Genomic DNA, 19536 nt, shown 5'->3' on the forward strand with positions numbered 1-19536 from the left:
CATTCTTTAGTCAGTTTGTGTATATATGCATATAACCCTGTATATGTTTTTGTGTATGTTCATAATTTAGACTTAACTTCCACATGAGAGAAAACATTTGTCATTTGTCTCTCTGAACCTGACTTACTTCATTTAACATAATTTTTTTTCCTAGGTCCATCATTTTTCTATAAATGACATAGTTTGATAGATGAGTAAAATTCCATTGTGTGTGTGTGTATATATGTATATGTGTATATATATGCATATATACATATACACACACATTTTCTTGATCCACTCATTCATTATAGGGTACCCATGATGCTTCTGTAGCTTGACTATTGTGACTAGTGCAGAAGTGAACATGGATGTACAAGTGTCTACTGTATACTAAGTGGAAATATTTTGGGAAGATGCCCAAGAATAGTATCGTTGGATCATAGGGTAGTTCTATGCTTAGGTTTTTTTTTTTTTTAAAGAATCTACAGGGGGCTGGGAAGGTGGCTCAGTGGTAGAGTGCTTGCCTTGCATGCCTGAGGCCTCGGTTCGATTCCTCAGCACCACATAAGCAGAAAAATCTGGAAGTGGTGCGGTGGCTCAAGTGGTACAGCGCTAGCCTTGAGCTGAAGAGCTGAGGGACAGTGCCCAGGCCCAGAGTTCAGGCCCCACAACCAGACCCCCCCCCCCAAAAAAAATCTACAAATCTCCTTCCAAATGCACTAGTGTAATATGGTTCCTTTTTTCCCCACCACATTCCCACAGACATTTGTTGTTGCTTGTGTTCTTGATGATGGCTAATCTTGCTGGGATGAGATACAATCCCAGTGTTGTTTTGATTTGCATTTCCTTTCTGGCTAGGGATGTTGAGACACAGAGGAAGCAGCAAGGCCAAGCAGGTGAAATGGAAAAAATAGTCTTATTATTAAGGGACACCAGAATAAAGAGGGCAGTGAGCCTCAAAAGGGGACAACAGGAAAGAAGATTAGGGTGTACATATTCAACCAGAGGGGTGGCAGTCAGAGAGATCGAGTAAGGAGCATGGAAGATAAATCAGTGGGTTTTGTTGTTGTTGTTGTTGTTGTTGTTTTTGTTTTGTTTTTTTTTTTGCTTTCCAGGGTGATATTTGAAAAGGTTTCCTACAGAGAAGCCTAATCAATGGATAAAATGCAGGCATGTATTATATCCAGAAACACAAAGATAGTACAACACACACATACCAGTACACACAATAAAATTAATGGGCAATGATTATATAATCATCTCAAGATAATGTAGATAAAGCTTGTGAACAATCCAATTTTGTCATGTGATAAAGCCCTGAAGAAACCAGGTCTTAGTGGCTCATACCTACTTAGGAGAATGACACCTGAGGATTAAAGTTCAAAACCATCCTGGCCAGGAAGGCTTTTGTTTTTTGCTTTTGTTCTGGTACTGGGACTTAACACCTGGGCACTGTCCCTTTCAATGTTGGTGCTCTGCCATTTGAGCCACCACAACTCCACTTCTGGAGTTTTGATGGTTAGAATAGACCTGCTCAATAATGTGTAAAAGAACACAACATTATATGGTATACCCCGAACATTTGCACAACCTAGTAACTAGCAGGATGGCAAAGAAGCAGAAAATTCAACTTGCTGTGATGGGAAAAACCAACCACAGAAAACTGATTTAGAACTGACAAACATTTTAGACTTAAAAAATAAAACAAGGACATTAAAACTGTTACCTTAATCTGGGCATCAGTGGCTCACATCTGTAACCCTAGCTATTCATGAAGCTGAGATCTGAGGTTCAATGTTTGATGCCAGCCTGGGCAGAAAAGTTCATGAGTCCCTTATCTCCAACTAACCACCAAAAAAACTGGAAATGGAGCTGAAGCTCAAGTTGTAGCGATCTGGTTTTGAGCACAAAGGCTCAGGGACAGTGCCCAGGCCCAGAGTTCAAGCCCCAGGACCACGAAAAATAAATATAATTTTTAAAAACCTACCACAAAGTTAACTATTATCTCAGAAGTTCAAAGAAATAAGCAGATACATGAAAGACCTTCATACTAAAGAAGTAGAAATATTAAAATAAGTATTTAATATTTTAGCATATATTAAACACATATTAAAATAATGAAAATAACTGAACATAATTAAAATAAATATATAACATATTTAACCACATATATAACATATATTTTAATATATTTCATTGTATTTATTGATTCATATTTATAGCAATGTTATAATATCCCTATCAAACAGAAATAATACCTACAAAGTAAAGATGACAAACACATTGAATGTGATTGACATCAGATTTACAGTAGAACAGATAATCTTCAAAACAGAACACTGAAAAAAAAAAGACCAATGAGCTTTGGGAAAACTTTCAGTTTCCTAATGTATATGTAACTGAAGTACACAAACAATAGACGATTAGGGAGGAGACAGAAAAAAATGATTTGAAAAATTAATGGCTAAGAATTGATGGCCCATCATCTAACCATCTGATGGTTATTCTGCTCTCAGCAACCGAAGTAATCAGGATCACAAGGATGAGCCAAAGACAATCAGCTCCCTGGAAGATTATTCCATTTGAAGTTTAGAATGGTTAGGTTAAAAAAAGGTGGGTGAGTGAGTCTGGATGTGTGGCTCAGGTGATAGAGCATCAGTCAGTCAGCAAAAGCATCAGATACTGAGTTCAACTCCCAATAACTGATGGAAAAAATTAAAAATAATGTTTTGGTAAAGAATACACACTAAAAGCTACTACAGAGGAAATACAAAACTATTGCCAATTGTTAGGAATTTTGTAAAAAAAATTAGTCTTCCTATGTATGAAAATGTGTATCTCCATTTAGTCAACCCATCTAATATTACAAAGGAAAGAATGGTAATATTTTCTTCTGGATCATGTCTGGTTTTGTTGTACAGCAAGAAAACAGAAGCCACATTTTTTTTGAGGTTGAATCAGCAGTTTTTATTAGAGCAAAGGGGGTCTGCAGATGGACTCCTGTCTCAAAGATCTGTAGTCCCACAAATACACTTAACACTGTGAGAAAACTGAGTCATGAGAGCAGGAAAAGAAAGCAAAGAGCAGAAAAACAATACCAACAAACCACATCAGCGCCAATGGATCACTTAAGTGGGACACCATGGTGACTGGAGAAGAGTCAGGAGTCAAGAAGTGAAAACAGACACATGGGGCATGGTCTCCTGGCACCTGAGCTGGTCTGGGCCTAAATAGGGTCAGGTCAGGAGGCAGGGTCACAGAGAGCTTGAGAGTTCATGACCTAAGACTGGCGGGTCCAGTAACCTATTGTCCAAGTCCCTGCTCCTGCCTCTAGGAATTCAAGTATGCCCATTACCTGGCAGGTAGGACTTCCCTGCCTCAACCATGAAGTTAAACCCAATACCCTATCTTCCACTACGTGGTTGTTGAGGGGAGACCACCAGAAGAGGCCATGCAGACACAGAGTACAGCCAAAAGAAAGTCTTAATTATTGGATGGGACTACATTGGACAGTCGGGTGCCCAGAAAAAGTACAGTGCCAAGTCTGGCCTCATGGCCCCTTTTAAAGCAGAAAGCCCACCTCCTTATTTGCTCAAGGGTGGAAAGTTCCTAATGGTTCTTTGCAGGTGCAAGCCAAGCATGAAGTTAAAGAAGGTGAAACAATGGTGTGAACAAGCATGAGTAAGCTAAAACAACGCTATAAGCAATAATGAGTGAGGCAACATGACAATTACCCATGGCATTTCTATAATCCATTACCACGATCATTTCCACAGCCCCTTACTATAATTGTTAGCTAGAAACAGAAACAATAGCTACATATCATTTTTTTTTTGGGGGGGGGGATGGTCCTGGGGCTTGAACTCTGGGCCTGGGTGCCTTCCCTCAGCTCTTCAGCTCAAGGCTAGTGCTCTACCACTTGAGCCACAGTGCTACTTCCAGTTTTCTGGTAGTTAACTGGAGATAATAGTCTCATGGACTTTCCTGCCAGGGCTGGCTTTGAACCTCACTCCTCAGGTCTCAGCCTCCCTGAGTAGCTAGGATTAAAGGGTAAGCCACCAGCGCCTAGCAGCTACATTTATCTTTAAATGCCAAACTATAAGAAACTAGTCTCATAGGTGGGGGTAGAGTTTTCAGATGGAGTCACAAAAACAAAATGAAGTTATAGAAGCCAAGTGTAAACTCTAAACTTGACAATCCCAAATTACATGACCAAGATGTCATCAGTTAAGATTCAGCATCCCTACTTAAGGGTTTGACCTACTGTTTTCTTGTATTGCTTCACTAATTTTTGCCACGCCTACTCTGGTGGAGTCTGCTTAGCATGGGAAACCTGCTTTCAGACCTGAGAATGAGGCTTCACAGAGACCTATCTCTGAGAATGGGACTTCACCGAAGTCTACCTCAGAGAATGGGGCTTCAAAGAGGCCTACCTCCTGGAAAGGCTGGCAAGCCCCTGGGAAAGATATGTTTCTGTTCCTGTTTTTCTTTTCTTCACTGTATAGGAGTGCCTATTAATCTTTTACTGTTCCTGCTGCTCATTGTACTTACTCATGCTCCATGTTCCCTAATTCAAGGCTCTTTCTTAAGAGTGTTGACGACTCCAACATCTGATGAGTGTCTTAAAAATATGACTAACTCACCAGAGTTAAGTGCTACCCTGAAAGCCCCTCTTATGGAGGCTAGTAGACAAGTCATAAGTAAATATAAAAGTATTGGGGGTTTCATGACGCCACTTCAGCAGAAGGAATTGTTTGTAAGAGATTTACAAGAAGCTGTAGGTGCGGCTAGTGCAGAAAGAGTGTATGGCAATTGCTGGGAAAACTACTTAGGAGAAAGAACTTCCTGTTACTCTCTTTCATTTACTAAGAGACTTGCTAGAGCTAGGCCTCCTTGGTGCTTACTATTAAAGAAGGAACAGGAAAGATCTTAAGGGACAGTTAAGGCCTCTATAGAAAAAAGTAATGGTTAATTGGTGATAAACATCGAAACCCATTGTATTTCTTAAAAATAGAGGTAAAGCCGGAAACAAGTGCCTATCAGGCGACCAGCTGGGTGACCATCCAAGAATGAAGCCCTGCAGCAAGATTGTGTAACCTTTTGTCCTTTCTCATGGAGACTTTTGCTATAAAAGTTTGTTATCCTCTGCATTAAATCGCACTCAGCATCCACTCTTGTGTGTGAGTTGTCTGTTTACCATCTCCCCACCTATTCCAGTTCCTCCACTAGGTGTCCTCCGTTGTCCCGACAGAGCCAGTCCGTGGCAAATTTTGATTTTGATTTTCAGCGCTCTGGTTCCCTTTCCCTGTTTGCCCCGAGACTCAATGGTGGGGTCAAGCTTGTATGTGTGTGTGTGTGTGTGTGTGTGTGTGTGTGTGTGTGTGTGTGTACCTGTCTGGGCACTATTCCTGAGCTTTTCCACTCAAGTCTGGTGCTCTACCATTTGAGACACAGCTCCACTTCTGGCTTTTTGCTGCTTAATTGCGCTGAGTCTCGTGGACTTTCCTGCTCAGGCTGTCAGATCTTGGGTTTCTGGAACATGTAGGATTACAGGCGTGAGCCACCTGCATCAGGTGTTCAGATAATGGTTTTATTCCACGGATGAGACCTATTTCCCAAATCTTTAAAGCAAAACGGACACGCAGCTGTTATTGCTTGGCAGCTCTGTGTACAGAGTGCGCACCGCAGGCCCCCCCCTCTCCCTCCCCGCCCAGGTTCTCATCTTTGGGACGCCCCTGTCCGGCCCCAGGGTACCGGGTGCTCACTTCTCCTTTCCCCGCCCATCCGGAAGTGCTGGCCGCCGAGCCTCCTGGGAAATGTAGTTTGACTCCTGACCCTGCGCGTAAGTTCTGCGCAGGTCTCCTGCGGCTCTACTCGCCCCGCCCTCCCCGTCTCCCTTTGGCCCCGGACCGCCCAATCTACGCGGTCTTGGGGTTGCGATGCCACACGCCCGGGTGCAACGGGTGAGAACCAAGGAAGCCCCGCGCGACTTGCGGGGTACATTCAGCGCCCGGCTGCGGAGAAGATCCCTGCGGACCTCTTGGTGGGACCTCCAGATTGCGGCGTCTCCGTCAGAGCTTGAGGCAGTCTCAGGACAGACCCCCTCCTCGGTTTTCACTGTCCTTTCCCGGCCTGGGAGGAGGACATATGCGCATGCGTGAGGTGTGCCGCTAGCACCTGTGGAGGGGCAGTGCTGCAGGGCGAGCCTATGCGCAGGCGTGATTTGGTTTGGCACCACTGGGGTGAGGGCTGTACTGTGGGGTGAGCAAATGCGCATGTGGCTTGGGTGCTGGGGCCTTGGTGTCACCACTTAGATCAGTTATCCTTTTCTGGATGCCCTGTGTTGCTTGGTTTTCTTTCATAGATTGTGAGCTGCTTTCCAGAAGTAGTTATCACTGCATTTTGATGTATGCTGTTTACCAGAGTTCCCCCTAGCACTGAGCAAGGATCTTCAAGAATTGTCTGCTTTTGTTTTTATTTGGTACAAGAAAAGAAAGGTTTACTTCCTCAGGGTCACATTTTCTTAATGGTGAAGGCCAAAATTCAGCTTTCCATTCTGGCAAACTAGTATACTTAATCTGAGCAAATTTCTTACAAAGACATCCTTTGGAGAAACCACGAAGTTACAGAAATTAAAACATTGTTTTTTCTTAGAAGCCTTTTATGACTTTCTGTGCACTCACTAGCCAAAGGGTAAGTAATAGTAGTAAGAAAATTGATAGGACAGCCCAGAATATTTTTTTTTCAACAGTTTCAGTGTTACTGTTCTTTCACTAGGTGTACTGTCTACTTGTTTAAACTATGTTGCCATTTTTAATGTTTTTTGTGAACATCAAGGAGATTAAACCTGTTAAATTCCATAGGATGCAAATATTTATACTTATCTGAGAGAGTGATATTAGAGTAATCTTAGGTGATCACTCACCTGATTTCTCCTGATCATTCTTAAAGGTCAAAGGAACAGTAACTTCCCATAGAGAACATTTCATCTTGTGGATACGAGTAGCTTTTTAGGGCAGAAGAATCAAGAAATTTATGGAAGTCAATATCTTTCATGACCTGTATTTCTTCTAACACAGTTGTATCTTCAGAACTGTCTACATACAAAGCACAAAATGAACAAGGTAAGGGTGCATCATTTGTTCTTACACTATTTTATTTTTATATGGGAGTTTTGTGAGATTTATAACAATCATTCTTTTTGTAGTGGTACTGGGGCTTGAACATGGAGGGTTTTTTGGGGGGGGGGGGGGTCTGGTCGTGGGGCCTGAACTCTGGGCCTGGGTGCTGTCCCTCTTGAGCTCTTCAGCTCAAGGCTAGCACTCTACCACTTGAGCCACAGCGCCACTTCCAGCTTTTTTTCTTTTTGCTTATGTGGTGCTGAGGAATCGAACCCAGGTCTCATGCATGCAAGGCAAGCGCTCTACCACTGAGCCACCTTCCCAGCCCGAGCATAGAGTTTTATGTTGCTTGGCTGGTGCTTTTCTGCCTGAATTAAGCCTTCACTTCAGCTTTCTGCAGGTTTTCTTCCTGGGCTGTCTTTGAACTGCTGTCCTACAGATCCCAGCTTCCTGAGTATCTAGGATTGCAAGTGTGAGCCACCAGCTTTCAGCTTGGATATGAAAAAAAATATTCTGAGTTGTGTAGATTCAGTATTGCTTATTTGAAAATTACTTTTCCTACTTACTCTCTAGAAAAATATTTATGTTAATGGATAGAAAGCATCACTTTCATATATCTGATGATTATTGAGGTTGTGCAGCTTTCTTAAATGGGTATGGTTTTCAGGTAGTATTCTCTTGCTTTTTTTTTTTTTTTTTTTGCCAGTCATGGGGCCTGAACTCTGGGTCTGGGCGCTGTCCCTCAGCTCTTTAGCTCAAGGCTAACGCTCTACCACTGGAGCCACAGCACCACTTCCGGCTTTTTCTGTTTATGTGGTGCTGAGGAATTGAACCCAGGGCCTCATGCTTGCAAGGCATGCACCCTACCACTGAGCTACCTTCCCAGCCCCTCTTACTTCATTTTTAAGCGTTCTGCTTGTACAGATATTTGAACTCAGAGACTCACACTTGCTAGGTAGGCACTCTATCTCTTGCCACACCCCAAGCTTTTTTTTTTTTTTTTTTGGCTTTATTTTTCTGACATTGTCTCAGTTTTTGCCCAGGACCAGTCTCAGACAGCGTTAGGGCTTCCTAAGCCAGTTCATTGGTTAGGGTAGCAGTTTACTAGCTTTTTTCTTGTGCTAGTCTGAAACAATGATCCTCCTGATCTCTGCTTCCCAAGTAGAAGGGATTATAGATACGAGCAACTGTGCCTGGCTAGGATTTGTGATTTTTGTACTCCAGTACTTGCCTTCTGCATTTGTATATGTTCTCCTAGGCTGGCTTTCCACACATACCAGATCAGTTCCTCTGTTTGGCTTGCCCAGATTGTCTGTTGTCCTTTTTAAATATTTGGGTCTGAGAGTTCAGTGTCCTCCCATCACCCATCTTGTAGATTTGGTGCTTTTTAGCTTCTGATAGTTTCCCTAGAGATTTTAGAGATAACAAATGCTTTCAGGGCACTATCTTATTCTCTTGTAATGATTTAACATTTTATATTTATAATTGTATAAAATTATAGGCATTTAGTAGAGACTGTACTTTGAATTTTAAATTTTAGTCTTTGCCTAGTGATAGTATACTTGATATTCTTGTACATTGTTGTAGAGTGACTTGGGTTCTAAGATCAGAATGGTAAAGTAATGTTCTTCCAAACATTATGTTGCTAAGCAACAATAGTTATCAGGTTAGATGTATTACATGGATTTTTGCGTTATGATATCTTCTAATTCGGGTGGGCTCCTCAGGACATATCCTATCAGAAGTAAATGAGCATCAGTACATTTTATTTTTGAAAATTTCTTATCAAGGATATTAGATTGTATTCTGTATTTTGCAGTCTTTTCCCCTGTCCTGAAATGTACATGGTCCTGTCGACTAACTGAAGTTTGACTAACTAAAGTAGGGACCAATGGCCCTGCGGGCTTTAGAGGTGCTGATCACTTTTCCCATCAGAGATGACATAGCTAAATCTTCTCTTTCAGCCATTCTGGGAGAAGCCTGAACTAAAGCGACCTGTTCTCTCTCTCATAGACTGACTCCTGTTAAATTTTATCAAATTATGTTTGGCAGCTCTTGAAATTATCAGATGATTTTTTTCTTTCATTAGTTGGTTGAATTGTATTAATTGACTTTGAAATGTACAAGTAACTTGACATTTCTAAAATAAACCCAACACGGTTATTATAATCCATTATACTTTTTATGTGTTGCTAGGTTTCATTCGCTTATATTTTGTTTAGGGTGTTTTTATCTATGTACATGAGATAAATTGATCTCTCTTTTTCTTTCTCTCTAAAGCTATTGCCCAATATAGTTTTGAACTTCTGGGTTCAAGTGGTCTTCCCACCTACACTCCCAAGAAGCTGGGATTACAGGCACATAGCACTGGGCAAGGCAGTAATCTAAATCTATATCTACCTATCTATCTCTATTCATACATGCACACACACACACACACACACACACACACACACACACACAAACTCATTTAACACATCAAGAAAATGACAATGTGATGTGTGGCCACTTGTCCGTGTGTGTGTGTGTGTGTGTGTGTGTGTGTGTGTGTGTGTGTTGGTTGTGGGACTTGAATTCAGGGTCTGGGTGCCATCCCTGAGCTCTTTTGCTCAAGGCTAGCACTCTACCACTTTGAGCCATAGCTCTACGTGTGGTTTTTGACTGGTTAATTGGAGATAAGAGTCTCAAGGGGATTTTTTTTTTTTGCCTAGGCTGGCTTTGAAGCAGGATCTACAGATCTCAGCCTCCTGAGTAGCTAAGATTACAGGCATGAGCCACTAGCACCTGTTTCCCTCCCCCCCAGTAATTTTTATTTTTTGTCAGTCAAGTGGATGGAACTCTGGGCCTATGTACTGTCCCTCAGCTCTTCAGCTCAAGGCTAGCACTCTACCACTTGAGCCACAGTATAATTTCTGTTTTTTCTGGTGGTTAATTGGAGATAAGAGTCTCACAGACTTTCCTGCCTGGGCTTCACTGAACCATGATCCACAGATCTCAGCCTGCTGAGTAGCTAGGATTACAGGCGTGAGCCACCAACACCCAGCTACCCCAGTAATTTCTGATAAAAAATAGGAGAGTAAATGTTTATGTATGTCATATATCTATCTTTATCCATAAATTATTTGTGTTGGCTCAATCGGTCTTTGCACATGTAACCCAGACATTTAGAGCAAGTCAAAACAAACAAACAATATGCTGGGGGCCTGTGGCTCAGACCTGTTTCTCAGCTACTCAGTTGGCTGAGATCTGAGGATCACAGTTAAAAGCCAGCAGATAAGCCTCTGAGGCTCTTATTTCCATTTAATCAACAAAAAGCTAGGAGTCGGGCTGGGAAGGTGGCTCAGTGGTAGAGCACTTGCCTTGTATGCATGAGGCCCTGGGTTGGATTCCTCAGCACCACATAAGCAAAAGGAAAAAAGCCGGAAGTGGCGCTGTGGCTCAAGTGGTAGAGCGCTAGCCTTGAGCTGAAGAGCTGAGGGACAGCGCCCAGGCCCAGAGTTTAGGCCCCATGACCGGACTCAAAAAAAAAAAGTTAGGAGTCTACCTGTGGCTTAAGTGGTAGAGCATCAGCACTGAAAGAAAAGCCAAGGAACAGTATCCAGGCTCTGAGTTCAAGCCCCAATTCTGGCATCAAAAACATATTGAATTGTAAATTGCTATTCATCATAAATGCTTTTTTATTTCTGCAATTTTTGTAAGTATAAATCTGTAGCATACAAAAATACTCTTGAAGATAATAAAATGATTGGCAGACTATTGGGTTTAAAATATTCCATATTCAATTTTCTAACTACTTCCTTGGCCTTTTTTCTTGTGTCGGGAAAGTGACACCTTCATGTCTTCTGCTTGTTCTGTGCTGGCTTCTGGAATGTTCCAACCACCCTCTGGTGTGGCACTGGGCTTGGGAAAAGCACAGGGTTAGTCTTCAACCTAAGGAAATTCTAAATAGAACATTAACCTTTTTATTCCTAAGAACTGGAATCAAACTCAGTATCTGACACTTTTACTCATTACCTGGAACTTTACCACCTTAGCTATGCCTCAAACCCCATTAACCTGGTTTGTATACACTTGCTTTTTAGCACTAGTATATTATTGCATATGTTCTGTTATTTACTGCACATATTCCATTATTTACTCATTAAGTATGAGGACTTTTATTCAATTTAGTATTTCCAACAGCTCTAATAGTTCCAGGTACTTTACAGGGTCTTGCTGACTTTTTTGTTATTGCATGAATATGAATTAATACCTTAATCTAATAGCAGTTATTATTTCCTTTCCTCTCCCTTTGGAAGTATAAAGCAAATGCAATGAATGTGTAGTGATTTTCATAATCTGTGAGCAGTAATTGCAGTAAGGAATCATCCCATGCATCTTTTTTCCATGTCACCTAATCATGGATGTTGCAGACTGGACAGAAATTCCACGGATCAGTGTCATTTAAGGACGTGACTGTAGACTTTACTCCCGAGGAGTGGGGCCACCTTGATGGTGCTCAGCGGTCTCTGTACAGGGACGTGATGCTCGAAAACTACAGCCACCTTGTCTCAGTGGGTAAGGCTGTTTACTGTGTCGTTCCATATAGCACTTGCTTTTTCCTTTAGTTATGAAGCCTGTCGACCCTTTGTACCATGTAAAGATAGTGGACATTGGGAAAAAATTGAATTTCCTGTTGGCATGTTTCAACAGCACAATGCTTCATCCACTACCAGAGGCCATACTGTCTAAGCTGCTGACCAAATGCCTTCATTATTTCTGTTAACAGGGTATTATGTGAGCCAGCCCGAGGTGATCTTCAAACTGGAGCAAGGGGCAGAGCCATGGACATTGAAGGAAGAATTTCCAAGTCAGAACTTCCCAGGTGAGTTAGTCTGGACTGCAGAAACAAGGATCAGATCTATTATTATATGTAGTTAATTCAAGTTAATTCAAATAGTCCTCTTTGCTTATGTGTTTTTGCTTTTCTTCTAGTTGGTTGTTCATATTGATATTTTAGCTTCTGTTTTTTGTTTTTGTCTCTTACATGATTTCAGTTTCTGCAGCTGATTATGGGCATCAGCCATAATCTGTACTTTTTGCCTTCTGTGTCCAAAATGATTCTCTGCTTCACTCTTTTTTTTTTTTTAAGTGTTCCATTAACTCCTGGGTTTATTCATTATATTTATTTCACTTCATTTTACTTCATGGGCCTCACTCTTGCTCAGCTGGCTTGCTCACAGCTGGTGCTCTACCACTCGAGCCACTTTTACAGCCATGGATTTTTTTTTTTCCGTACCTAACTGGAAATGGACTTTTAAGGACTTTTCTGCCTGAGCTTGCTTCGAATCATGATCCTCCAGATTTCAGCCCCCAAGTAGTTAGGATGACAGCGTGAGCAGCTTCTGGATATTTTGTTCCTGTTTGTTTTTTGTTTTCATACTCTCCCAAAACAATGTTAGATCCTCTGGTAAAACTAGAGCATCTTTTTGAAGTTTTAACTATGTAATGACAATAGTGTTTATTTCTGGATTTTACCTGGGATATCAGGTCAGGAGAGCTTTAAGCACTCTTGTCTTGGATTTGGATAATTTATTAGTGAGATCTGCTGATGGAATCTTGCACCTCAAGAAGTTTAGTTTTGTCCATAGCCTTGCTGTTCTTTAGCCTTGCAATTTCTTCTTCTGGGGGAGTTTCCTCAACTTTGATCTGGTCTTGATTTTGTGTGTGTATGCCAGTATTAGGGGCTTGAAATTAGGGACTGGGTTTGTTCTTTAGCTTTCTCACTCAAGGCTGGTGCTCTACCACTTAAGCCACAGCTCCACTTCCAGACTTCTGGTGATTAGTCAGAGATAAAAGTGTCAAAGATTTTCTTTCCTGGGCTGGCTTCAAAGCACAATCCTCTAATTAGCTAGGATTACAGATGTGAGCCACTGGCATCCAGCTGGCCTTGAATCTTATTCTGTGTTTCAATTTACTTTTCTCAATTTAAGCCTTAACACTGCTTAGTTTCTTTTCCTCATAGCAAATCTCTTTCTCTGTATAGCATGCTTGGTTTAGCTATCATCGTTCTAACTGTTCTAACACTACAGAAAGCAGTATTAGACTTGAGCTGTCATAGTTTAGAATCTGATTATTCTTAACTGGTGGTTGACCGAGAGTTTCAGATTGTTTCTCCAATATTTGGAGCAAGTTCTTTTTTGTTATTTAGTGGGACTAAGGTTTGAACTGAGGGTCTCACATTTGCTAGGCAGGTACTGAGCTTACAATCTGAGCCTCCCAGGATGACAGGTGTGTACCACTACACCCAGCTGTGGTTTGGGAAGTAGTTGGGAAGTAGTCTTGCAAACTTTCTGTCCAGGCTGGCTCACTATATTTTTTGTCTCCTTGCTATTTGAAACTCATAGGTTATTATAGGTAATGCTTATTTTGTGGATCTTATTTTTACCAAGATACATGGAGAGATTATATTATTCATATTTTTTAAAGTAAATATATGTTTGGTGTGTGTGTGTGTGTGTGTGTGTGTGTGTGTGTGTGTGTGTGTGTGCGCGTGTGCGTGTGCCAGTACTTGGGCTTGAACTCAGAGCCTAAATGCTCTCTCTTAGCTTTATCACTCAAGCATAGAGCTCTACCACTTGAGCCATACCTCCATTCACAGCTATTTGGAGGCTACCTGGAGATAAAAGTTTCATGGTTTTCCTGCCTAGTCTAGTTTGAACTATGATTCTCATATCTCAGCTTTCTGAATAGCTGTGATTACAGGTATAAGGAATGAGTGCCTAGCCAACTTTCTAATAGTCAGATTCTTTTCTCTTTTTCCACTATTCTAGTCTACGTATTTATTCATACCCCACACCCACAAAATAGAAAAAGAATGGCAGTTAGTTTCACTTCTGGAACTTGGATAGAAAGCAACAGCTATAACATATGACATTTGTATAGAGATTTTTTAGTGCCAGGTGTTGGTGGCTGATACCTGTAATCCTAGCTCCTTTGGAGATTGGAATAACGGTGAATTGAGGCCAGCTTAGGCAAAAGAGTTTGTGAGACTCCCCTTCTAGCCACATAGCTAAATGCAGTACCTGGCATCCTAACTTTGAGCAAAGCATAAATAGGCATATCACAGTCCAAATATGCACTTGAATAGGATTGACACCCTAGCTTAAAAATAACCAGTGCAAAAAAGCTGAAGGCGTGGCTCAGTGGTAGAGTACCCATGTTACAAATATGACATGAAGCGCTGAGTTCAAACCCCAGTACCCCCAAGCTCCCAACTAAACAAACAAAAAAACCTATGAAAGGAAAATAGATGTTTTTTAAATGCTGAGACTGAGTTTTCATCTTTCTAGACCTTTGGAATGCTGACCATTTGAAGGACAGGAGTCAGGAAAATCCATCTAAACATTTGTGGGAAGTTGTATTCATTAATAACAAAAGGTTGACTCAGGAGAAAGGCCATATAATAGGAAAACCATTTAACTTGGACATCAATTCATTTTCTCCCACAAAAGTATTCTGTCATTGTGATTCTTATGGGATGAGTTTCAACAGAATTTCAGAATTGATTTTTAGTAGGACTACCTACTTAAAGAATGAACCTGATGAATTTAATGCCTGTGGAAAATTGCTACTCAAAATTAAACACGAGGAAACTCACTGTAAGGAGAGAAGTGAAGTTTTAAAAAACAGGACTTCTAGCTCTCACCATGAGGCTCCTATTCAGCACGAAAAGATTCAGACTTTAGGACATATTTTTGAATATAATGTAAGTCAGGAAGCATTCCTGGAAAAGACATTGTTCAACCCACATACAAATGAAAACAGAGATGAGCTGGACCATGCCAGCTCTGAACATGGGCGACCTCCCTCTAATGCCTCATCCCTCCTATACCCTGAGGTCGTGTCCTCTGAGGAGAATCTCTGGAAATCTATCTCTCTCAAACATGGTGGCATTCTTAAGACACACTGTGAATATAGTGAAAGTGGAAATCATTTCAAGAGCAAGTTATGTCTCTCACAACCTCAGACAACTCATAAAGGAGAGAAGCACTTTAAGTGTCCTGACTGTGGGAAAGGTTTCTTGGAAAAGTCATATCTCACAAGGCATCATAGGGTGCACACAGGAGAGAAACACTTTGGATGTAAGGAATGTGGGAAAACTTTCTGGGAGAAATCAAACCTCATGAAACATCAGCAGTCACACGTAGGAGAAAAGACATATGAATGTAATCAGTGCAGTAAAGCCTTTAGCCACAAGTCAGCCCTCATATTACACCAGAGGATGCATACAGGGGAGAAACCCAATCGGTGCACTGCATGTGTGAAAATGTCTTACCAGAAGTCAGACCTCACTAAGCATCAGAGAACCCACACTGGGCTAAAACCCTATGAATGCAATGAATGTGGGAAATCCTTTTGTATGAATTCACACCTTACAGTTCATCAGAGAACACATACTGGGGAGAAACCCTTTGCGTGTCTGGAATGTGGGAAATCTTTTTGTCAAAAGTCACACCTCACGCAGCCTCAGAGAACTCACATAGGTGATAAGCCTTACACATGTGATATCTGTGGGAAAGCTTTCTACCACAAGTCAGTACTCAGAAGACATCAAGTAATTCACACAGGATTGAAACCTTATAAATGTTATGAGTGTGGGAAAACCTTTTGCTTAAATTCAGACCTCACAGTGCATCAGAGAACTCACACAGGGGAGAAACCTTTTATATGTCCCGAATGTGGGAAATTCTTCAGCCATAAGTCAACCCTCTCGCAGCATTATAGAACACACACCGGGGAAAGACCTTATGAATGTCTTCAATGTGGAAAAATCTTTTACAATAAGTCCTACCTAACTAAACATAACAGAACCCATACTGGAGAGAAACCGTATGAATGCAATGAATGTGGAAAGTCTTTCTGCCAGAAGTCACAGCTCACACAGCATCAGAGAATTCACCTTGGGGAGAAGCCCTATGCATGTACTCAATGTGGAAGAGCTTTCTGCCATAAGTCTGCTCTAACTGTGCATCAGAGGACCCACATAGAAGAAAAGCCCTACAAGTGCAATGAATGTGAGAAATCTTTCTGTGTAAAGTCAGGACTAATTTTACATCAGAGAAAACACACAGGGGAGAAACCTTATGAATGCATTGAATGTGGGAAATCCTTCAGTCACAAATCATCCCTCACAGTACATCATAGGACTCACACAGGTGAGAAATCTTGCCAATGTAACGAATGTGGGAAAATCTTTTACCGTAAATCAGACCTTGTAAAACATCAGAGATCGCACACAGGTGAGAAGCCCTATGAATGTAACACATGTAGGAAAACCTTTTCTCAAAAGTCAAACCTCAGTGTCCATCAGAGAATACACACAAGATCAATCTGATGAATGAAATGGATATTAGACATGAATAGCCACAGATTAATCCACTCTACACATTAGCATGCACACATTGGAGAAAGTTCTGCTGCCATCTCAAATATTTAATATCTTTCTGGACTGAATATATCTTATGCCAGTGATAGAGTATAAACCATAGATTTCAACAACTTCTCCAACAGCCTAAATGACATCCTAAATTAATGCTGATATATAACTTTACAGACTTATTTTTCATTGAGGAGGAACAAACCCAGGGCTAGCTCTGAGTGCCCTTCTACTAAATCCCCAACCCCAAAACCTTACAGATGTTTTAAATTTGTAAACATTTTTAGGAAAACACATGATGTCAAACCATATATAGAGAAATGTCAAATTATGAAATTTAATCTGAAACTTTTGTAGTATTATACATCATGGTTTAGGTATGTTGCCAGAAATGTTTTTAGAAAACATAAGTAGTAATTGACAGCTATATGTTTTGAAATATAAATCTTTAGAAACTTCTATAAAGTAATAAAAGTATAGATTTATAAGCACGTGGTAAGAATACAGAGTTCTCATGCACTCTTCAACCTTATTCTAATGATGTCTTACATAACTGTGTTATGAAATATAAGAAATTGTTATTATGCAATCTCAAATATAGACTTTCTTCAAATTTACCATTTTTACATGTGTTCTGTTTTGTGTTTTATCCAGTTTTTCCTTTTAGATTTGCGTAGTCATGAACATAATTAAGTTGCACAATTGAGCAGGAATCTGGAGTCTGTATTTTACCAGGATTATCAGAGCATCATGATGTGACATCAAGAAATTTCCTTTTTAAAATACTCTCTCTTTCTGAATCCCTAACACTGGCAACCATTTGAATTAAACCTTTTAAAAAAACATAGATTATAATAGCATTAAAAACATAAGAGAAATCGCTTTAGTATGTGTAAGACTTAAATGTTTCCATGTGGTAAGTCATATAAAGTGTCTGTATTTGGGGCTGAGGATGTAGCAGTTGATATAATGCTTTCCTAACATGCACGAGGCCCTTGGCTTAATCCCCAGCATCTGGAGGAAAACAACTGAATGCCTTTCATTCAAATCAATGTAACGTAATTGTGACTAAGATGTAGGTATCCCTAAATTAGTAATGGTGTCAATAGGCCAATCTTCCATGTATTTAGGCCCTGGAATAAGAGTTGAAATGAGAGCCAATGTCTGCTCACTCAAAAATTATCAATCAAAATGTTAGATGCAGAGTTCTAGATCCTATTTCATATTCTTCTTAGGCTTATGTAATTTTTTTCCAGACCTGTAGCTAGCTGCATCACAATGTAGAGAAAGAGGAGCACTTATGGCCACCAAGATGCTGTTCAGTGATGTTTGGCTGTAAATTCAGAGATAGGCCATACCCAGGCAGGGTAGGATTGAGGATGGAATAGGGCCACAAATTAGACAGAATGGGGGAAGTCATATGTTATATCACATAGGAGTTTACAAAAGTAATATTATATGTTCTAATAATTTCAGGTTGCTTGTGTAATTTTCTGCCTTCTAAAACTAGAAAAAAAATGTGGAGTAAACAGATAAAGAGTAAAAAGTAGTGCAGTTGGAAGAAAACCAGTAATATAATAAAAAATGATTCTCTGAAAAGGTCAATAAGATTGATTAAACTCTAGCTAAGTTAACTAATTTAAAAGACAAAGACATAAAGCCAGGTGTAATGACACATGCCTATAATCCCAGCACTCAGGAGGCTGAGGTAGGAGAATCATGAGTTCAAGGCCAGATTGGTTGACATGAGTAAGACCCTGTCTTAAAAAAAAAATAGCCAGGTGCTGGTGGCATATGTCTGTAACCTTAGCTACCTGGGAGGCTGCGAACAGGATTATGATTAGGAGTAGAGGCCAGCTAGACAATAAACTTCACGAGATCCCTTTCCTACCTATAGCTTGACACAGTGGCACATACACCTAGCTCAAGGAAGCCAAAACCAGGAAGATCATATTCCAAGCACACTTACCCAGGAAGTGAAGCTATATCTCAGAAACAATGCTATCTTAAAAATAACCAATGCCCCCAAAAGGGCTGGAGGTATGGCTCAACAATGGGTTTTGCAAGTTTGAGACCCTAAGGTCAAACTTTATTTCCTCTCTAAATAAACAAACATAAATTATAAATACCAGAAATGAAAGAGAGCTGGGTAGCAGTGACTGCTGCCTGTAATCCTAGATATTCAGCAGACATATCTGAGGATTGTGGTTCAAAGCCAGGCCAGGCAGGAAAGTCCATGAGACTCTTAGCTCCAATTAACCAACAAAAATCAGGAAGTAGAGGATGGATCAAGTGGTAGAGTACCAGCCTTGAGCAAAAAAATCAAGCAAGAGTGCAAGGGTTCTGAGTTCAAGCCCCAGTACCAGCACAAGAAAAAAAAGGACTACCATTATTGATGCTACAAATATCAAAAGAAATATAAAAAATATTAACAAATTCTACCCATAAATTAAACCTATACAAAATGGACCTATTCTTTTAAAGATGCGTTCTTTAAATATGTAAGAATAAACTTAGTAAATAGCATGTTAAGAAGAAGCATTGTACTCATAAACAGACATGCTAAATGGAAGCCCTTTTGTACATCTACTTAAAGATAATAAGTCATATTTTAAACATTAAATCAGTATTTAACAACCTTGAAAAACAAAATACCAGGACTATACAAGTGTCCTGCTGAAATCTACCAAAAGAATGAATAGAATTGTTACCTTTTTCATTCCTAATTATTTTTCCCCCAGAATGTAGTAGCAAAGGGAAAAATCTTATTCCATGTAGCCAGCATGACTAATAACCAAGTCAAACATTACCAGATATGAAATTACAGACCAAAAATGGGCATGAGAATATAGATGTAATCATAATGCAATTACTTCTCATCAAATCAAATTTAACAATGTATTGATAAAAAAATCCACAAGAACATATATCACCACAAAATGGGATTTATTGGTTCAACATTCAAAATCAGTAACTTATCAACAGCACAAAGATGAGCCATAATCATATCAATAG

The 19536-nt window shown here is 40.3% G+C and overlaps 1 protein-coding gene across 1 annotated transcript; it reads left to right on the plus strand.

Moving 5' to 3' along the window:
- The first annotated feature begins 5909 nt into the window (after positions 1–5909).
- On the plus strand, positions 5910–17138 carry Znf33b (zinc finger protein 33B). The gene is made up of 5 exons (XM_042696543.1): positions 5910–6144; positions 7062–7106; positions 11516–11660; positions 11872–11967; positions 14435–17138. Exons 1-5 carry the CDS (start codon positions 6130–6132, stop codon positions 16477–16479), a joined length of 2346 nt encoding a protein of 781 aa, XP_042552477.1. The 5' UTR covers positions 5910–6129; the 3' UTR covers positions 16480–17138.
- The last annotated feature ends 2398 nt before the right edge of the window (positions 17139–19536 follow it).

The sequence above is a fragment of the Dipodomys spectabilis genome, unplaced genomic scaffold, assembly GCF_019054845.1.
Source record: "Dipodomys spectabilis isolate Male_0828 unplaced genomic scaffold, ASM1905484v1 ptg000207l, whole genome shotgun sequence".
Lineage (NCBI taxonomy): Eukaryota > Metazoa > Chordata > Mammalia > Rodentia > Heteromyidae > Dipodomys > Dipodomys spectabilis.